We start from the raw sequence: 20,083 nt of genomic DNA, 5'->3' as shown, positions 1-20,083 counted from the left end.
ATATATATATAAAACCCGTGCCGAGCCAAGCTGAGTCAAGTTCAGGCCGAGCTTTGAGCCTACTCGAGTCGAACTCAGGCCAGCTCCAGCTTGGCTTGAAAGTCTTTCGAGCTAAAAAATCGAGCTTGTCTCAAAATTCTTTCGAGGTAAAAAAATTAGCTTGGCTCGGCTTGAGCCACTCTTTCAAGTCATGCTTATCCGATCTTAGCCAAGCGAGTTCACCAAGCTAGCTCGGTTTTTGTCCAGCTCTAGTTGAAACCTTCCTAGGGCCCACCGTAATGGTAATTGTCATCCACCATGTTCATAAGACCACATAGACCTGGAACATCAGCTTATCCAAAACCTTTTTGGCCCCAAAAAGTTTGTATATGTTTAATCCCCTTTGTGTGGTCCACTTGAGCCTTGGAGCTGCCTCATTTTTGGGCCTGTACCTTAAAATGATACGAAAAAATGATAGAACGTACCAATAAAACCCATACATCATGGAGGCCCCTCTGAGCCCCAGTCCGTTCCTAGCTAGGGACAGGCGGGATCCGCGTCCATTTAAATCTGCACCAGTGGACTCTTCATTCTCGGTGGCCGAAGTTGCTGTGAGATCACCCACATGAGATTATGACCCTGCTGGTACGAATGGAGGCCACGTCGCCAGAAAGGTTTCTCATGTCCCATCTAATTTTATTTTATTTTTCCTTTAGATGGTTGACGTCCACCACAACCTAAAGAGAAAAGTGCCCGCACGACCTTTATAAACAAATCAGCACCCACTTTATTGAAGAACAATGACCATACGGCAGGACACTCCATGTGCAATGGTTAGCTCCCCATCACATGCGAGCCGTGCATAGACAACAGGACGAACTTAAAAGAGTTTTAGATGCCTTGGGTCACAAGGGACAGTTTATTTAGATACACACAAGGTTATCCATGGTCAATAACTTGTCCATGGTTAGATAAATCAACATTTCACAGGGACCAAGAAAATAGGGACAACAGACTTAAATTTTATTGATTACAATCATATTTTCGGAAGGAAAAAAAAATACAAATAAAACCTGAATAAAGATGAGGAAAGCCTATCTCCAAGTCATTGCATGTAAGAATACACTATCCATGTAAATGCATCATTAGTCAAATGTACCACATGTGGACCATCCATGTTCAAGCACTCCACATTTGTCATGTGTCACCATTAGGCTCCAAGCCCTTTATATAAGTGTCACCATGCACATTCTTCATCAATGCTACATGTGCTACCATGTACATGTCAATTCATCTTTACTTCCTGTTTTACGGCATTTGACAAATAAATAATAAAATAGCTAGTCCAAGACAACATAACTTAAACAGACAGCATGACCACCTTGATAGCTTGTCTTGATGGCCCATTAGGAAAAGACAGGACAGAAAATAGGGAGAATGGCCCTTTCCACATTGCTTGTTAGGAGTGGATGGCTACATTTTAGGGTTGGTAAGGGGAAACTGATGCCTCTCATAAGATTCGGGCACTCCAGTTGAGGAACTGCCTAGAATATTTCACGAGGACCATTCAATTGCAACAGGCATAACTTGTGAGTCAGCACCAGGTGATGACTCACTTACGACTTCCTGTGGCCACTTGTCGACTACAAGCACATACTACTTGTCAGTGGTTTGGAAGATGCTAGTGGAACAAAAACCATTTGGTACCTGCATGAAATCACCTCAAGCATCAAATACCTAGACACAACCTACCAACGTGCCAAATTTGAGGCAAACATTCCTACCCATTGGCAAATTACAAAAGTTAAATCCCCATGCAATGTTCAAAATATCAGTATCACATTACATATCACACACCCTTAAAATACGAATACATACCAATTATTGCATGAAATATATCAGTTGTATCATGTAATGTATCTTCACTGTTGGAAATATGGAAAAACATAAAGGAATTTGTTGAAACTTTCAATGAAACTTTAGTGATTTTTAAAAAAAGACATCAATACACATGTATAAATCAAAACATTACAAAAAACATGTGCACGTAATAAGCTTTCTTTATATGGGATCCTAATGTATGTGTTGTCTAACTGAATTGGTGCAAGTATAGTCAAAATCTATTCATATAATTTATAAATGCAAGAAAATATGTGGAAACACAAGCAATATATTCAAAAGCAAAAAAATAATCACTAGATAAGGTTACATACATGTTTGATTTTATGTTTGGATATAAAGATTGTAACCAATTTGCGAGAAAATTTAAAAAAGAAAGAAAAATATTTTTTTAATTTTCCACAACTTGGCATGTTTCCTCCAAATCTCAAAATCGAAGCTCACAATGCATGATTTTTACCACGAAAAATGAAAAATTATGGATTTGTAATAATTTGACACTGATTTAACATGATTTACTATAAAAAAAAAAAAAAAGGAAATGAAAATCCAAAATATTCACTGGATTTAACACATGAGATATATCTTACTACTTATGCATTTCATATCGCATTAGTGGGATGCGAGATATATCATGGGATACACGGCTGATATCGTTGATACTTAAAACACTGAACGAGGGTTCACTCAACATTATTCTTATAAATACATTTGTTATGTACATTGCTGCATATCTAATATCCATTCTAGTATGCATTTGATTGTCTACCTGTGTCCACACAAAGCTATCATATTTGCTATCAAAACCATTCACGAGTTCAAGTTGCCATACAGGTAGGTTTCATGAGAACTTTTAGGTTGGTTGATAAGATAATAGTTATATTCTCAATGCATGGCAATAAGCTTCACTACGGATATGTGAAAACCATGACTTTCGCAAGATCCAATGCCTTCTCGCGGCTGAATAGCTTCTCAATAATTGCAAGCGAGAACTCCATGGCCGTCCCTGGGCCTCTGCTAGTTATCAGTTTGCCATCAACCAACACCCTATTCTCAGCTTCACTTTGATCCGAAAGCTTGCTGCACATGGCTGGGAATGCTGTCGCCTTCTTCCCCTGTATTGAGAAAAACATATTTTAATATAAGCGTGTATGCAGGTGAAACAACAAGAAAAGAAATGAGAGAAATAGCACAGCAAACATGCCTTGAGTAGCCCATGGGGTTCTAGGACTAATGCGGGGGATGCACATATTGCTCCATAAGGTTTATTCGACTCTCTCTGCTTTTTCAGTAGATTTATCAGCTTTTCTGAACTTGAAAATGCTTGAGCACCACCAAGTCCGCCCTGTAAACACTCAGATATGCCAGAGAACTAATATGTTGGAGTACTCAAACCCTCCTAAAACCAAGCAAGCACTGGATATGAAAGAATGCAAGCCTTACTAATAGAATGCTCAATAGTTTCCACTCCTTGAAAGTGTGGATATGCAACATGTCTCAAACTGTAAGGTCTTCATGACTTACTGGCAAAACAATAAGGTCATATTGCAGCTTCTCAGCCTCCTCGAAGAGCATATCAGCCACTAGTTTCACTTTTCTAGATGCCACTATTTCTAATTTATCTTCAACAGATGCTACCACCACATTTGCCTTTGCTCTCCGCAGAATATCAATTATCATAACAGCTTCCATCTCCTCCGAGCCATTGGCAATTGGTACCAAAATCTGCAAGAAAGCGCCAACTGTTCAGAACACAGCAAATCTGTGAATCCATCAAACCACAAGTACAAAGAGATGACATATGAGTAGCAGCTGCATATGAAATCATAGTTCTAAAATTTGCTGACTCAACCCAGTCAACTTGACTCGGCCAAATTTCTAGCCAAGTAATCAGGAAACACAGTACTAGAAGAAGCTCAATGCGACTTGTTGTGGTTCGCTGTTCGGATTTATAAAAAATTAATAAGCAACGAGCAAGAATTGAACCCCATCTTCCCTCTAGCTAAGCAAAACTCCTAACCAGCAAAGCACATCCTCAATTGTTGTTACACGTTATGTTTTATGCTACTTATACTATATAAATCTATTTTATATAATTATTAAATTGTCGGATAATCATTTATAAAAATTAACTATTGAATCAAGTCAGGTTGAGTCTTCGAATCAACCCGACCCAACTGAATATCGAGTCAAGTTCTCGAATTTTTGAACTATGGATGAAATACCAAACTCCAACGCAAGAATTGCAAGAGCAAGCACTAAAATTATATGAAGGTAATTGCTGATCACAATAAATAAGCTATCGATTCACCGGCCAGGATGATGATCTTGGAAATATCAGGATTGCAGATTCAGACCACAACATGTGTCCCGGATTGATCTTATGAAATATCAGGATCTTATCAATGATCCTGATAAGTGTTTAAAAATGGATCGATGGTTTGATTGACCTGTGGCACCCACAGTCGATCGTATTACTGAAACCATATAATGAACTTTCTTTATTGTGGAGTCCCTATACCCACAGAATCCTCACAGGTTCGAAAGTGAACACCCTCCTCCGGATCTCTTATGAGTGCAAGAGAGCCAATGGGAGGATTTATGGAACCGTGTGATGCCTAAGCATAGAAATTCAACAAGCAGTCCGAAAGAATAAATAAATAGAGAATCCCACCTCATACAGAGGAGCATTAATAATTTAATACCATAATAGGATGGTAAGCATAAGTTCACTTCACCCACACTAGAGGCCTACAATTTTATATATATATATATATATAATTGAAAATGGACAAAAGTTAAAAGCTTGCATCACCATTCACCAAGATGATCAGTGTGACATAAAAACACTCTGGAACCATGTATCAAGACTCCATATCCTCACCTGTGGAGTGTTGTTGCATTTCCAGTCCAGTGAATTTATCTCAGTCAAAGTATATTCACCACCGTGGTTAGCACGCATCACCTGAACAGAAAACATGCAAATGTGTCAGTCAAAGGGAAATGAAAATTGTGTTATACACACAAACAAATAGGTTTGGATAAAAATCTAACGGACCAAAAATTTATATATATATATATATATAAACTAAAACAATCATGCATATACCAGCTACCAGGAGTGTTATCAACTCAGTAAACAGGTAACAATATTGACACTGACATGATACAAATCACAACTATTACATGTTTTTGTACACTGTTCAAGAGAATGTTTCACTTCTCAAATGGAGCTGTTAAGACTGATACTAATAAAATCCCCATAGGCACAATAGCTTTTTTGATGGGGACATCACGTGCACATGCACGCCCCCCCTACACACGTACGCAAGGAGGAGGAGGGCCCTACCATCGATCTGGATCGATGATGATATCCAGGGAGGGCCTCCTAGTTAAAGGACTACGTTTGGTTTGTTAGAGTGAACCCAATAGTCATGTAAATCCCACCATGGATTCTCATGATCGTGGCTCACTAGTCTAATTAAGCTAGTACTTTGGGTTTTGCTTATTATTATTATTATTATTAGGAATATCATGGACGGTTTAGATTGCTTTGATTAGTTGTTATTTTTTATTACTTCGTCTCCAAGTAATAGGTTGTGCGCATGGCATGAGTTTTGGGGTATAGGGTTTTCTTATAAATAGGCACTCATTATAAGTTTTTTTTCTCATCAAAGATTAATAAAATTTCTACGTTTTTCTGCTCCTCTAAATTTTAGAGTTTTAGAAATTCAATTGGGTGTAAAAGTCTCCCTTCCTCGAAGGGCTGACTACCGTGGTGCGAAGTCACACCTATCCCAATTTGCTCCCACCCTCTACCATACATATTTCTCTTCTCCTACAATCATCCCATCTGCAAATCCATCAGTATTTTGTAGATGTTTCTCTTCTACAACAGAATTCCAGAATCTGACCCTGTAGGAGGGCTAAAACTTCGGCAGAACACCACACACAAACCGTGCATCGGATCAAACTGAAATTTAGAGGTTTTGTAGCCCCCCCTGGCCAACCAGGGCCAAGCTAGTTGTTTCCTGATTTGTGGGCCCCACACACGTGCGGACACCTCCAGCACACATGGGTCAAGGCCTTCGCCGTTGTCCACGCGTGTGACGCTTCTCTGGTTCGTCTCTCTCCTCTCTTTCACTCCTCTTTCACCCCAAATCCCTAACCCTAACCCTGAATTACTCAAATCCCCAATTTTATGCCCTTTCTTCAACCCTAAGATTCCCCGAATTGAAATCTGTGAACCCCTTGGATTGGGGAATTATTTTTGTGCATGTGTGGATGAATTTACTCTCCTTTGAGTATTGTTTGGTCTATAATTTTTATTGATCTAGCCCTAATACGTGTAGGCCTGGACCCGCATAGATTCCCCTTGATTGAATGCTTGAACTTTTGTGTGGGATATGGAATTTTGTGTAATTGTTTCTGAACTAACGTGATCTAAGCCTGAAAATCTTGCACATCATATTTGAATCTCATGTCCTGCATCAAATTTAGTATCAGAGCATAAGGTTTTTTATAGGAGAATGCATTGCATGTTTAGGGTTTAGTTTATTTGTATCCATTATGCATTAAGTAGCATCATATAGAGTTGTTTAGAGGTCCATAATTTCTTATATAAGCTGCTGAATTTTCTGCTATCAGAAAATCCACATATCTCTTTGCTGGATTTTCTGTTGACAGATTCTTTGGACGGATAGGGTGCTGGAAATTGAGTATTATTGTGCCGTATCCCCCATATAGAGTCACATAGGAGCATTTAGTCCCATCTAGGCGCATATAGTCGTATTAGAAGGTTCCTAAGTTGAGTTAGTAGTTGAATGCCCACACGTACAGGTCATGGTTTTGGCTTGCACCCTACACTAAACATGGAGCAATTGCAAGAGTCAATGAACAAGCTAACCCAGCAGTTTGAGTCTTTAGATAAGCGTTTGGAACAACATATGGACCAACGCTTTGAGCAATTTAATGTGCATGTTACCCAACTAAAGGCCTCCACCGGAGCAAATCCCACCATTGGGGAAGATACCCAATCTCAGGTAGGTGATCAGGACGTTAGGTCAAGGAATGGAGGTGGCTAAGGAATTGGTCATAAGCACACACCCGTGCACCCACCCCACGAGGGACATCATGATCAATATAACCCAGATGCACAACTCCTTAAGAGAGTTAGAGTAGATGCCCCTACGTTTGATGGCAACTTGGATCCTAAAACTTTTTTAGACTAGCTGGCGGATATGAACTACTATTTTGAGTGGTATGGCATGTCGGATGCTCGTCAAGTCTGATTCGCCAAGATGAAGCTTGTGGGCCAAGCAAAGAGGTTTTGGACTACTGTAGAGCGAAAGAAAAAAAAGAGCGAGGGAACTCCCAATAGTCCATTGGGGAAAAATGAAAGAAACTCTCAAGAAGTACCTCCCCTTCTCTTATCGCTTACGGTTGATTAAGGAATGACAGTCTCTTCGACAAGGTTCCATAAGTGTTTTTGAACACATTGAGAAGTTCGAAGAGACCCGTTGTGAGGTTGACAAGGACCCCGTACTCACCCTCGCTCAATTTAAAACGAGCCTCCATTCTGACATTAGGAGAGAATTACTCGCCAAAGATATAAACACTATTGAACAGTTGTATCAAGTAGTGTTGGAGGTTGAGCAATACCTCAAAACATCTGTGAGAAGGCAGTTTGACTTTCGAGATTCTAGTGCTAAGGCCAACCCTACTGGGGCTAAACCTAACATTTGATACCAAAACAAATCTTCCAACAGTTTTCAGTCCAAGCCCAAGGATGATAAGGGTAAAGAAATTGTCAGGTCTAGCTCACATAGAAGTGGAGCAACTAGGTGTTTTAGGTATCAGGGGTTTGGTCACTTTGCCCAACAGTGTGGCACAAAAGAGGGCACTAAGGTGCTCTTTATTGATGGGCAAGTAGAAGTAATGCCCCCAGAGAGCGACGGTGAAGAGGAAGAATATGAGCCAGTAGAAACCCCTAGTGATAAGGAAGAGGAAGCGCATGAGTCTGTGACCCTCGCAGTTGTGTGTTGCGCCTTTGCTCAAACTAAGAACACTGATGATTGGTGCTACAACACGATCTTCTATACTTAACGCAAAATGCGGGGAAAAGAGCTGTAAGATGATCATGGATAGTAGTAGTTGTGTCAACGTGGCATCGACTAGCATTGTAGCCGTTTGGGCTTGAAGCTTGAAGCCCATCCTCAACCCTATAGAGTATCATAGGTTGATGAAATTTCCATTCCAGTCTCGCTCCATTGTCTTGTTACTATTCAGTTTGGATCATATAAAGACACTTTGGTGTGATGTTGTTCCCATGGATGTTGGCCATATCATTCTGGGTAGACCTTGGTTGGCTCTATGACAGGGATGTCACCATATCTGGTCGTTTGAATGTGTATACATTCTGATTTAAGGGCAAGAAAGTCAAGTTAAACCCACTTCCACCCAACAACATAACTGGAAAGGAGGCCACCACAGAGATTAGTGTGAGCGGTTCAAAAGAATTGAAGAAGTCAAAGTCCAAGTCCAAACCTCTTCATATTCTAAATGTCAAAGACTTTGAGTAAAAAACAGATGTGGACTCGATGGTATACGCCCTTGTGGCTAAGAAAAGTGTACCAGAGGCTAGTGTAAAGTTACCCACTGAGGTCATTCACATAGTGCATGAGTTTCTTGATGTCTTTCCTGACAATCTACCAAATGAGCTTCTCCCTATGAGGGATATACAGCATGCCATTAATCTAGTCCCTGGGACAACTCTATCAAACCTCCCTCATTACAGAATGAACCCAAAGGAGCATGCAGAGTTGAAGAGACAGATTGATGAGCTCCCAGAAAAGCGTTTCATTCGAGAGAGCATGAGCCCGCGTGTCGTGCCCGCTCTTTTTACACCTAAGAAAGATGGCACATGAAGGATGTCTGTTGATAGGAGGGTCATCAACAAAATCACAGTCAAGTATCAGTTTCCCATACCGCGTCTTGACGACATATTGGATATGATGGCTAATGTTGCTATCTTCTCGAAAATTAACCTCAAAAGCGGTTATCACTAAATCCGTGTACAACCTGGTGAAGAGTAGAAGACGGCCTTCAAGACGAAGGATGGGCTATACAAGTGGCTAGTTATACCTTTTGGGCTGACTAACACCCCAGGCACTTTCATGCGTATGATGACCCAAGTGTTGAGGCCCTTCATAGGGAAGTTCCTGGTCATATACTTTGATGGTATCTTGATTTATAGCATGACCAAGGAACAACACCTCAACCATTTGATGCAGGTTTGTGAAATCCTTAAGAGCCGAGAAATTATACGCCAACCTAAAGAAGTGTGCATTTTTGTCTAGTAGTGTTATCTTCTTCGGTTTTATTGTGTCAACTGAGAACGTATCGACGGATCCTGAGAAGGTCAAGGCCATTGTCAATTGGCCTAAACCCCGCAATATTCATAAGGTGCGCACCTTTCACGGCTTAGCCGCCTTCTATTGGTAGTTCATTCGAGGTTTCAGTTCCATTATGCCTCCTGTAAAGGGTCGAATATTGTATATTAGACCCCAGTTATTACCTGCTTTTACGAACATGATACTATTTAATACCTTATTTTAATCATGTTTGTGCTGCAAGGTAAATTTAGGAGCCTGGACTAAAAAAGGGTACTAAAAGTATGGAATTAACGCTCCAAAGTCACCAAGGCAAGGGACGGACCCCATGGGACCAAGATCGAGGAAGTTACACGCTAGAGATCCGAGAAAATCGAAAAACTGAAGTTCAAGTAGCCTGAAAGTCATCCAGAATTCAAGATCACAGGGTTCCCGCCATCCGATTGGCTTGAAACTGTATATATGGCCTAAGGACCATAAATTAACCGTACATGTCAAATTTCAGCCATTGAATCCTTGTGGAAGTAGCCCAACGGACAGATCAGCCCATAAAACTCTGATTTGGGGCCCACTTGATATCTGGATACACTTTAATTTTGGTCTCAACCCCTTAAATTAGATGATGAAGCGGATGACCGGTGTGGATTTAACCCAACATCACTGTGGACACTACCCTGAGTGGTGCGCGTGTGCCAAGGTGTCCCATATCGGTATCGGTTGGCGTAATAGTGCCCTCCGAAACTGATACGGATACGGGAGCGTAACGACGATACGGGGGTGTAACAGTGCAAAAAAAAAAAAATTTGCCAAAAAAATATGGATTAAATCCGGAATATTCTAAGCATTCCAAATATGCATTCATTTATAAATTGGAACATATTTATCATGGTGTAACGGTCCACTCTTTGGTGAGAAGTTGTATCGGACTGTCTGATTAATTTTTGAACCAAGTAACTTGAATTTGATTATAAAATTCATATATTTAATTTTCTAAATATCTAATTTATATACTTATCAACTTGATATCATTTCTCCCAATAGTTCTTTTAAAAAATGAAATTAAATTCAGGTAGATGGCGTTGCCAATTTGGAGCTGACTTGGAAGACCAATCTATGCTCCAAATCAGCCTTAAATTCATGCAATTTATTGTCATTATCCCCACTTATGAATTGGTAGACATTTATGGGATAGTGAATCATGAAAAAAAAAAATCAAAAGGCCCTATTTTAAAAAATAAGTCTACAAATTAACAATTAAAACGATTCAAACAATTTGATTTTGGCATTGTGAGTTAGCAATTGCAGTTCATAATTTAATTGCTAAATTTGAAGTTAATATGTCTCGTGTACAATTTTTTAAGGCTTGAATTAGGCGGGACTCGGATTGTGAAGTTTAGCACACGTGTCAAAGTTTTTTGGGCCCCACCCGTGATGAATGTGTTATATCCAGTGTTCGAAATATCGGTATCGCACAATGTATCGCACCCTTGGGATACAGATACGTATCGGTTATTGCACGGGATATATCGTTTGTATCGCATAGTTTATCGCACTTTTTGGGAAACATGGGGACACATTGGGAAAATGGTTGAATTTTTTAATGAAACTTTGGGGATTGTTAAAAAGGCCCTTAATACACACTTTTAAATCATAACATCTCAAAAAAAAGATGCACATAATAAATTTCCTTTGTATAGGGTCCTAAGTTATGCGGTGTTTAACTGAACTAATGCAACTATATTTAAATTGAATGCATGATATTTATAAATATATCATAGTCATGTATGAAAACACAACCAATTCATTGAAAAACAAAATAAGAACTGAAGAAGTAAAATTTGATAAATATACATATCAATGATGGGGACTAGTTGTGGTCTAGACCCACAGAGTTGCGTGGTGGCTCGTAATCATCATCTCCATCTCGACAGGGCTGGGCATAATACTGCTGCTCCACAATTCGACAATATTGTGCCCAAGTCATAGTAGAGTGGTACCAGTTAAGATACTCTCTGACATAACACTGGTACTCATCCTCTCCGAACTGAATCAATACGCCCATTCGTGGGTACTGCGTAATCGTCATAGTCTGTAACTGATATGGATCTGGGAAGGGCATATATCAAGCTCCTTGGTATCCATATTGTTGGCCATATCCATACTGCTGCTCATATCCTTGCCCATATGGAGAAGTGAACTCCTAACCAGGGTTGAAAAATGATGTGTCGTAACTGCTGGAGTCACTCGTCGCATATCCACTAGGTCCATATCCATGCCCATACTGTGGCACAGAACTCGAGCTACTCTCCAGTGTTTGTGATCCAGATTCATGTTGTGGCCTGTAACTCGAGCTCCCCTCCCTCGTCCGTGATCCAAATCTAGAGCCACCTCGCTTGCCACGAACGCTTGTGTCCCTCATGCATTTTGCTAGCAGCTCCTCAAAATCTGAAAGTTTATAAGTCTTCTTTTTCTGCAGTAGCTTTTAACGCATGTATGTTTTATTGTAAACAAGACGAGGTCGTGGTTCTCCTGGACAAGAACCATGGTCAGGGTCCTGCGTGGAATGATCGAAATTCTCCTCCCCGGTAAAAGGGCTAAGAGGCCTCTTATCCTGACTCCCACCCGTGTCGCCACCATCCCCGTCGCCACCACCATCATCATCATCATCATCATCATCCTTACTATCATCAGAGTCATCATCACCCTTATCGCTGTCATCATCATCACCGGACTCATTTCCCGCATCACTCTCTGACTCAGTCTCGGTGTCAGACAATGTTTCCCCGCCATGTGTCCCGCGTGATAGTGACTGCTGCGGGCTGCCCTCCAAACTCCTCGTTAATGGGTCAAATGCCTCATCAGGAGACCTCTGCTACTTCACATGTTTGTCAACATCAATCCCTTGTGTCTCTGCTTCTGCCGCAATATGTGGCTCTGGTCGCCCATCCGAGGTATCTAAGTCATCCGACCTAACCCACTGGTAAACTAAGTCATCCTCCACATCCTCAGCATATGCATACTGCCCGACCGTCATCAGGTCCAATGGGTCTTCTTATGCTTTTCTTCTTCCTTCAGAGCGGAGCAACCTCTCTTGTAACTTCATATTGTAGTGACAATACACTAGCTTCTGAAGCCTCTCATACCCTATTCTATTAGGTTTATTTGTATGTATAAGGGAGAATATACTTCAATTCCTTTCACAGGGTGACGAGGACACCGTCTGTGCAAGAACACGGACGGCCAGTCGTTGTAAAACCTCACAGTCAGTCCCATACATGGACCACCATTCACCTGCATATCATAATATTCTTTCATTATCCTATATTTTCCAAAATCATATGAAAGTTAAGTTTATTACAGTGACTCACAAGGCATCATAGCGTTCCTTGACTTCATTGCAGGGTGACACCCAAACATCCCAACTGCGTCGCGGAATTTAACAATCTGTTGATAGCATATAGCAACTAGAATAAGTATTTAATGATTGAGATGAAGATAAGGAGAATGTAATTGTGGAACATATTTACCTCACTACCAAAGGTGCCTTTCCCCGGACAGTCGGGGAATAAGTGATCGTACACCTCATGCACAGCCCTCTTTAATGAATTATCTTCGAAGAGGTTCCGGCTGTAGTAGTATTTGGGATTTAAGAAATACGCTGAAAACTAACATATACACATCAGTACAACCCTCATTTATTATTGCATATGGGGAAAAAAATCCATATAGGTACTTACCAACCTGATGTAGTGGGTGAGAAAGCGTCCTTTCCCAACGATCGTCTATTATTGCATGCACCCACTTATATGCATTGGGAGCTTTAACCATGATGGCCTCTTTCATCAGCTATATAGACGGATACAACGACCCCATTGACGGATTTGTCTCATTGTCCACCATCCTCAACACCACATAAATAGGCTCTATAATACCCACAACACCACGCACTTTATCCTAAAATGAATTTCCCAGCACCAGCTCCTCAATTCTATAGGTTACTTTCGTCAGCTTCTTTTTCTATTCTACGTAATCATGAGAGGCGAAAAGCTCTCGTAACCCCTGTTTGTGTTTGAGAAGGCTACTTAAGGCGATATAATTTGTGGCGAATTGCATCGCTCTGGGGTGCACTATATCCCCACCACACCTCTCGCGCATTGCAGCTAATAACCAGTTGTGGTTGTATACAAAGTTTGTAATGAGCCGTGCATCAGTAATTACAGTCTTCACCGACGGCCTATCCCCGATCCCCTCCAGCATGAGATCGATTGAATGAGCTGCACAGGGGGTCCAATACATATAATACTTGCTCTGAATATCCTTTCCCGCCTTAACAAATGCACTCCCATTATCCGTAACAAACTGCACAATATTTCTCCTCCCAACATCTTGCATGACGTTGTGCATTAGTTTGTAAATGTAGTTAGAATCCTTGATCTTACTACTCGCATCTATACTCTTTAGGAACACCGCCTGTCCCCTGGAATAGACCATAAAATTTATAATCGACATCTTCGTCAATCCGGTCCAACCATCACACATGACGGTACAGCCGTACATCTCCCATGACTGCCGATACGAATCAACGTATGTCTTCATTTCTGCATGTTCATCATCCAAGTATTTCCTCATGATTTGTGCGGGTGTGGGCGGCTGCACACCCTCACCCCCACGCTGCACTTCACTTATCATATTTTTGAAGTGCAGGCTTGCTGCGGCATTTGCGGGGATTTGATCGTATATAAAAAATTTTGCTATAAATTTTTCAACTTTTTTCCTCACATCCCCTCCACTAAGCATCTCCTTTATTTTCTTTTGTGTCCCTCCTGCCTCTTTGTACATCATCGGATCTTAAGGTAGATCCGACACCCCCATGCTACTACTCCTACCCATGCCCCATATTCCTCCCCGCCTACTACCCTCCCCTGATCCACCCCTAACACTCTCCCCTGCTCCACTCCCCCCACCACGGTCATGGATAGACCCTTCAAATCTAGGCCTACTTGTGTCCCACCTCCTATTCTGATCCCTCTCCCACTGATCCCGTATGGACTCTTGAATTGCGCGTCTGTATTCGGGATCATCATCATTATCGAGATCCACTACATCATCCTCACCTGCATATGGTGGCCGCCCCAACTCCTCCCTAATCTCCCTCTCCCGCGCATGTCGTTCATCTTTTGACTTCACATTTTTTTCAATATAGTTTTCATCTATTCTCGCACATCCTTTGGGCACTTAGGGCAATCCACAACATTGCGATACCCTCCTGCTAAATGCTCCTTTAGGCGGGTTACCCCACCACTCCTCGATACATGGCCACATAAATCACAAATACTCCCGAATCGATTATCAGGAATGGGCCGACCGTACGTCCATCCTATATCAGGTTGTCTCCCTCCTCTTCCTCCCGACATATTTTACCTGTAAATTAATATTTTATCTATCCATTGAGATTGGATAGAGTCAAAATCAGATAGATCCACCACTCAGATGGGCCACATGGAATAATGAGATTTGATGCCAACAATAAGTTAATAATTAGGGGCCATCCAATTAGTGGTCATCATTTGAACACTAATTAGTGGTCATCATTTGAACAGTTAACGGGTGGATGACATGGAGCATAACAATTAAGTAGATTATGACCATTTGCACATTGTTCTTTGATCATGCACGTTGTACTCATGACAAGGATTCCTGAACTAAAAACCAGATGGGCATGAGGACTCTTGATTAATAACTGTAACGGTCCATGGCTCTTGAACTAAGGGCGTAGATCCCCTCGACTAAAAAGTATCTAGACTGCTTTTGTGCTGCCCATTAGATCTGGGCCATCCGTATGGCTGTACACGCCATCTAGACTGAGTGTACGCTGCCCGTTAGATCTGGACCATCCATTGTGTGGCTGTATACATGATCTGGATCATGCCTATGTGTTGCCCATCAGATGTGAACTATCCATATAGCTGCACAAGCAATTTGGATTGTACTTTTTTACATTGCCCATTACGTGTGGACCGTTCATATGGCCAAATGCACCATCTAGACTCCACATGTGGTGCCCATCAGATAAGGACCGTCTGTACATCTTTACATACAATATGGAGCATGCATCTGCCTGCCCATGGATCACATTTTGAATGGTATTGATACCATGTACCAAACATTCAACATCATGGATGAACAAAATCAGGGACATTTTGGGGTAAAGGTATGATCTCATCTGAACCGTTCGTACAACTCAAAGCTCGGAGCTCGAGGCACGTATGCGCTGCTCGTCCTTGCACGACACGTATGTACATCAGCTTACCACAGGTTGCGTGTGGGAGGCGGATTAGCTACTGACAGGTTGAGACGTAGCTACCTGCAAAAGTGACGTGACCAAGTAGCTACTCCATGCCCCTGCAAAAGTGACGTGACCAAGTTCTATGGGACCCGCCATGATATATTTGTTGTATCCACACCGTTCATTCATTTGAAGATATCAATTTAGGGCAGGAGCCAGAGAATGAGTCAAATCCAAGGCTCAAATGGACCCCACTATAAAACACAGTGGAGAGAGTGAAGTCCACCATTAAAATCTTCTAAGGCCCAAAAAACGGTGGATCTGACTCATTCTTTGTCTCATGCCTTAAAATGATATATATAAATGTATGGACGGTGTAGATACAACACATACATCTTGGTGGGCCCCACAGAACTTGGTGCGTCACTTCAGCAGTCTTGGCTATGCAACCCGCCAGTGTGCAGGGAGATGGATTGGCTACTCCCCCTAACACCGGCCTCATGGCTGGTGGTCGGTGCTTTGTGGGCCCCACCATAATGTATTTGTTTCATCCATTCCATTCATCCATTTCTACGGATCATTTTAGGGATTGATACAATAAATCATAGGGATGTAAATCGAAGGTGGACCACACAAAAGGAAAACAATAATGATTGGATATCCACCATTAAAATCCTCCTAAGGCCCACTGTACTGTTTATTTGACATCCAATCTGTTGATTGGGTACTAAAGACCCAAATGAAGGGAAAAAATAAATATCAGGTTGTTCCAAAGCTTTTATGGCTCCCACAGCGTTTTTAATGGTCAACGTTCATTCAACACTGTTTCCTGTAATGTGGTCCACTTGAGTTGTGGATATGGTTCAATTTAGGGCTCAACGCCTAAAATGATCAATAAAAACGGATGGACGGTGTGGATAAACCACGGGTAATCACGGTGGGCCCAACAGAGTTTACTCAGTAAGATAAGAGCATACTGAGTACGCAATCCAGCGTGAATGCCAGTCAGTGACGGGGGCACGATGCGTCACCAAGTTATGTGGGTCCCACCATGATGTATTTTTTTATATCTACACCGTCTATACATTTGAAGAGATCATTTTATAGCATGAGCTAAAAAATGGCTCAGATCCAGAGCTCGAGTGGACCCCACCATAGAAATCAGTGGAGAAAGGTTTCAACGGTGGAAAGCATTTACCCCATCGGTGAGGAAGCGGATTGTGTACTGAGAAACTCAGTATGCTAAGCGTACTGAGTAAACTCTGTGGGATCCACTGTGATTTATCTATTTGATCCACATCGTTCATCCATTTTCAAAGTTAATTTCAATTCATATACAAAAAAAATAAATTATATCTAGATATCAAATAGACCACACCACAAGAAATAGTGTGAAATGAGTGTCTACCATTGAAAATTTCCAGGGGGCACCGAAGTTTTGGATCAAGCTGATATTTTTTATTTCACTTCATCCAAGTCTTTTTTATCCTATGAACATGGTGGATGAGAGATAAATATCACTTTGGGCACTAGAAAGATTTCAACGGTCGAAATCACTATTCCCACTGTTTCCAGTGGTATGGTTCACTTGGGCTTTGTATATCCTTCAATTTTAGGCTCAACGTATAAAATTATGTGAAAAAACGTATGGACAGATTGGATAAACCGCACACATTCAAGGTGGACCACAACTGAGTTTACTCAGTACGATAAAAGAGTACTGAGTAACTAGTACGCAATCCTATTTCCATCCACCGAAGCGGATTGCGCAGTGTACGGAGTAAACTCTGTGGGGCCCACTGTCATTCATGCATTTTATCAAATCCGTCCATCCATTTTATCATATAATTTCATGTCTTTTGAAAGAAAAATTAATCATATCCAAGGCTCAAGCAGACCACACCACCTGAAACAGTTTGAATTGAAGTCTACCGTTGAAAAGTTCATAGGGATCCACGGAAGTTTTAGATCAAGATGATATTTGTTTTTTCCATTCATCCATGTCTTTGTGATATTATGAACAGTTTGGATGACAAATAAACATAATTGGGGGCCTTATAAATATTTCAACGGTAGAAATCAATACTTCCACTGTTTCCTTTGGTATGGTCTACTTGAGATTTTGATATACTTTATTTTTGGGCTCCACCCATAAAATGATCTGGAAAAACGGATGGACGGCGTGGGTGAACTAGATGCTAAACAATGGGCCCTACAGAGTTTACTCAGTACGATAAGAGCGTACGTAACTCAGTACGCAACCCGACTTCCCCATTCGCCCCTCTTTTCATCTTCTCTCTTCGTTTTCACCTCCATGGCTCCATCCACGCAGTCCGATCCAGTTCGTCCCCTCAAATCTCGGCCCGGAAGGAACGATAAGTCGATCCGGCCTGATTCCTCACCGGAATCTCCGAGAAAGAGGGAAGATGAAGAAAATGGGAAGAAAATGGCACTTACCTGTCGAATGGCTCACCTCTGATCACCGATACAGCAGGTACCCTTCGATTTCTCTCTTTTTTTTCTAATTCATTTTTTTTTTTTAATTCTCATTGCTTCGATCCGATTTTTATGGTGTGTGGGTGGTTAGCTACAGTGGGACTCGTGAGTCCCCTACAATCCACCCGTGACTGTCCGTGCGTTGATGTCCGACAATAATGGAGAGGAAATGGTGTGATATCGTCAATATATCGTGCGATATCGTCGATATATCGTGCGATATCGCCGATAATATCTGCCAATATCTGGATTTGGGATTTTTTAGTATCTTCCGGAGGTTATCGTGGGTATATCGTCTCGCAGTGGTGCGATACCGATAATATCGACCGATATATCGGCCAATAGTATCGATATTTGAAACACTGACTATATCCACACCGTCCATCCATTTTACCAAATAATTTTAAGGCATGAGCCCAAAAATGAGGCACATCCAAAGCTCAGGTGGACTACACCATAAGAAACAACAATAATTAAACGTTCACCATTAAAAATTTATTGGGGGCTACAAAAGTTTTAGATCAAGCTGACATGTGTGTTTTCCCTTCATCCACGTCAGTGTGACCCAATTAATAGGTTAGATTGAAAATAAACATTACAGTGGACCTTAAGAAATTTTTTATGGTGAGCATTCTGTAACCACTGTTTCCTATGGTGTGGTCCACCTGAGATTTGGATATTACTAATTTTTTGGATCCTAACGTAAAATGACGTGGCAAAATGGATGGACGACATGGATAAAATATATACATCATGGTGGGGCCCACTCGGGTCTAATCAGATTGGATGAAAATAAACGTTACCGTGGGCCCTACGAATTGTTTAATAGTAAAAATCATTATCTCCGCTGCTATTTTTGGTGTGGTCCAGATGATCTTTGGATATAATTCGTTTTTTGGGTAGTGCTCTAAAATGATCTCTAAAAATAGATGAATGGTGTAGATGTAATAAATACATCACTGTAGAGCCCATAACTTTGATCTACTTTGAACCGTTCGTACAACTCGGAGCTCAAGGAGTTTCAGCACTCGTCTTAGCATGACACGTACCTACAGCAGCTAGCTGGTCCGTGGTACACCTGAAAAAAAAAAAAAAAAAAGGGAGAGGGAAACCGAAAAGAAAAAAGGGGGAAAGAAGAGAAAAGAAAAAAGAGGGAAAGAGGGAAAGGAGAGAGAGAGAGAGAGAGAGAGAGAGAGAGAGAGAGGAAGAAGAAGAACAGGAAGAAGGCCGCAGCCGCAACTGCCCGAGAAGAATAAGAAGAGGAAGAAGAAGAAGAAGAAAAGAAAGAAAAAAAAGGTAACTTTTTTTTTTTTTTCACGGCCTGTAATAGCCGTTACGGGTCCGTAACGGCCGTTTCGACCCCGTATTGCGTAACGGTGTCGGCCGTTACCGTTAAGTATCGGCCAGTACGGCCATATCATAACGGATACGGGACACCCTTGCGTGTGCACAGCACACGTGCACTCGCAGTGCACCAAACACATTAAGTCGGTCAGCATGCGCTAACCCGACTATTTAAAATCCTAATCCCCGCCCGCATAGCAACGAGCAGGGACTTGTGGTCAGGTGCAGGTGGGCCACAATCATCATCCAGGTTGATGATCCAAACCGTTCATTACACTCAAGAGGCCAAACCGACCGTACCCTGATTGGAGGCCTGATTTTCTCGGACATTGCATGTATATGGGGATTCAAACACAGGACTGATAGTGGAGTATCAGATACTGTAGGCCACACCAAAACAAATCCAAAACCGTCCCTTCCCGAATGGATTTTCGAGGGAAAACTAATGGACGGAGTGGATTTTCATGAAGACACCAATCATGGGCCCACTGAGCTTCACAGCGTAAAAGATTACAAGGCTCTGTTTGCGATCGTCTGAGAAGTACGGCCATGGTGGGCCATTGCATGTACACGATCGCGGTCGGATCTTCGATCTGGACCGTTCAAGTGAAGCCCAAGGTGAGGCTGACCACACCCAAGAAGTCGGACCGCATCAATGGTCGGTCAACAACTCCAAACGTGGGTCCAA

General features: G+C 41.6%; 2 protein-coding genes across 2 annotated transcripts in view; both read right to left on the bottom strand.

The window, feature by feature from the left end:
- Nucleotides 1-2,508: 2,508 nt before the first annotated feature.
- The window catches only part of LOC131241031 (protein DJ-1 homolog B), a 39,339-nt gene continuing 21,764 nt past the window's right edge, over nucleotides 2,509-20,083 (bottom strand). Inside the window, exons 5-8 of the mRNA XM_058239647.1 lie at nucleotides 4,763-4,843; nucleotides 3,403-3,603; nucleotides 3,083-3,223; nucleotides 2,509-2,993 (exon numbers count right to left, since the gene is read on the bottom strand). Of these exons, the coding sequence (XP_058095630.1) occupies nucleotides 2,787-2,993; nucleotides 3,083-3,223; nucleotides 3,403-3,603; nucleotides 4,763-4,843 (630 nt within the window). The 3' untranslated portion in view covers nucleotides 2,509-2,786. The remainder of the gene's footprint in view (nucleotides 2,994-3,082; nucleotides 3,224-3,402; nucleotides 3,604-4,762; nucleotides 4,844-20,083) is intronic.
- On the bottom strand, nucleotides 11,120-13,288 carry LOC131241029 (uncharacterized). Its single transcript, XM_058239646.1, has 4 exons — nucleotides 13,007-13,288; nucleotides 12,797-12,927; nucleotides 12,638-12,713; nucleotides 11,120-12,560 (listed from the first exon to the last, which is right to left on the bottom strand). The coding sequence occupies exons 1-4, from the start codon at nucleotides 13,110-13,112 to the stop codon at nucleotides 12,457-12,459; spliced, it is 417 nt and encodes a 138-aa protein (XP_058095629.1). The 5' UTR covers nucleotides 13,113-13,288; the 3' UTR covers nucleotides 11,120-12,456.

This window comes from Magnolia sinica, chromosome 3 (assembly GCF_029962835.1).
Source record: "Magnolia sinica isolate HGM2019 chromosome 3, MsV1, whole genome shotgun sequence".
NCBI lineage: Eukaryota > Viridiplantae > Streptophyta > Magnoliopsida > Magnoliales > Magnoliaceae > Magnolia > Magnolia sinica.
The sequence above is the reverse complement of the archived record's forward strand: the minus strand, read 5'-3'. Positions and strand labels throughout refer to the sequence as shown.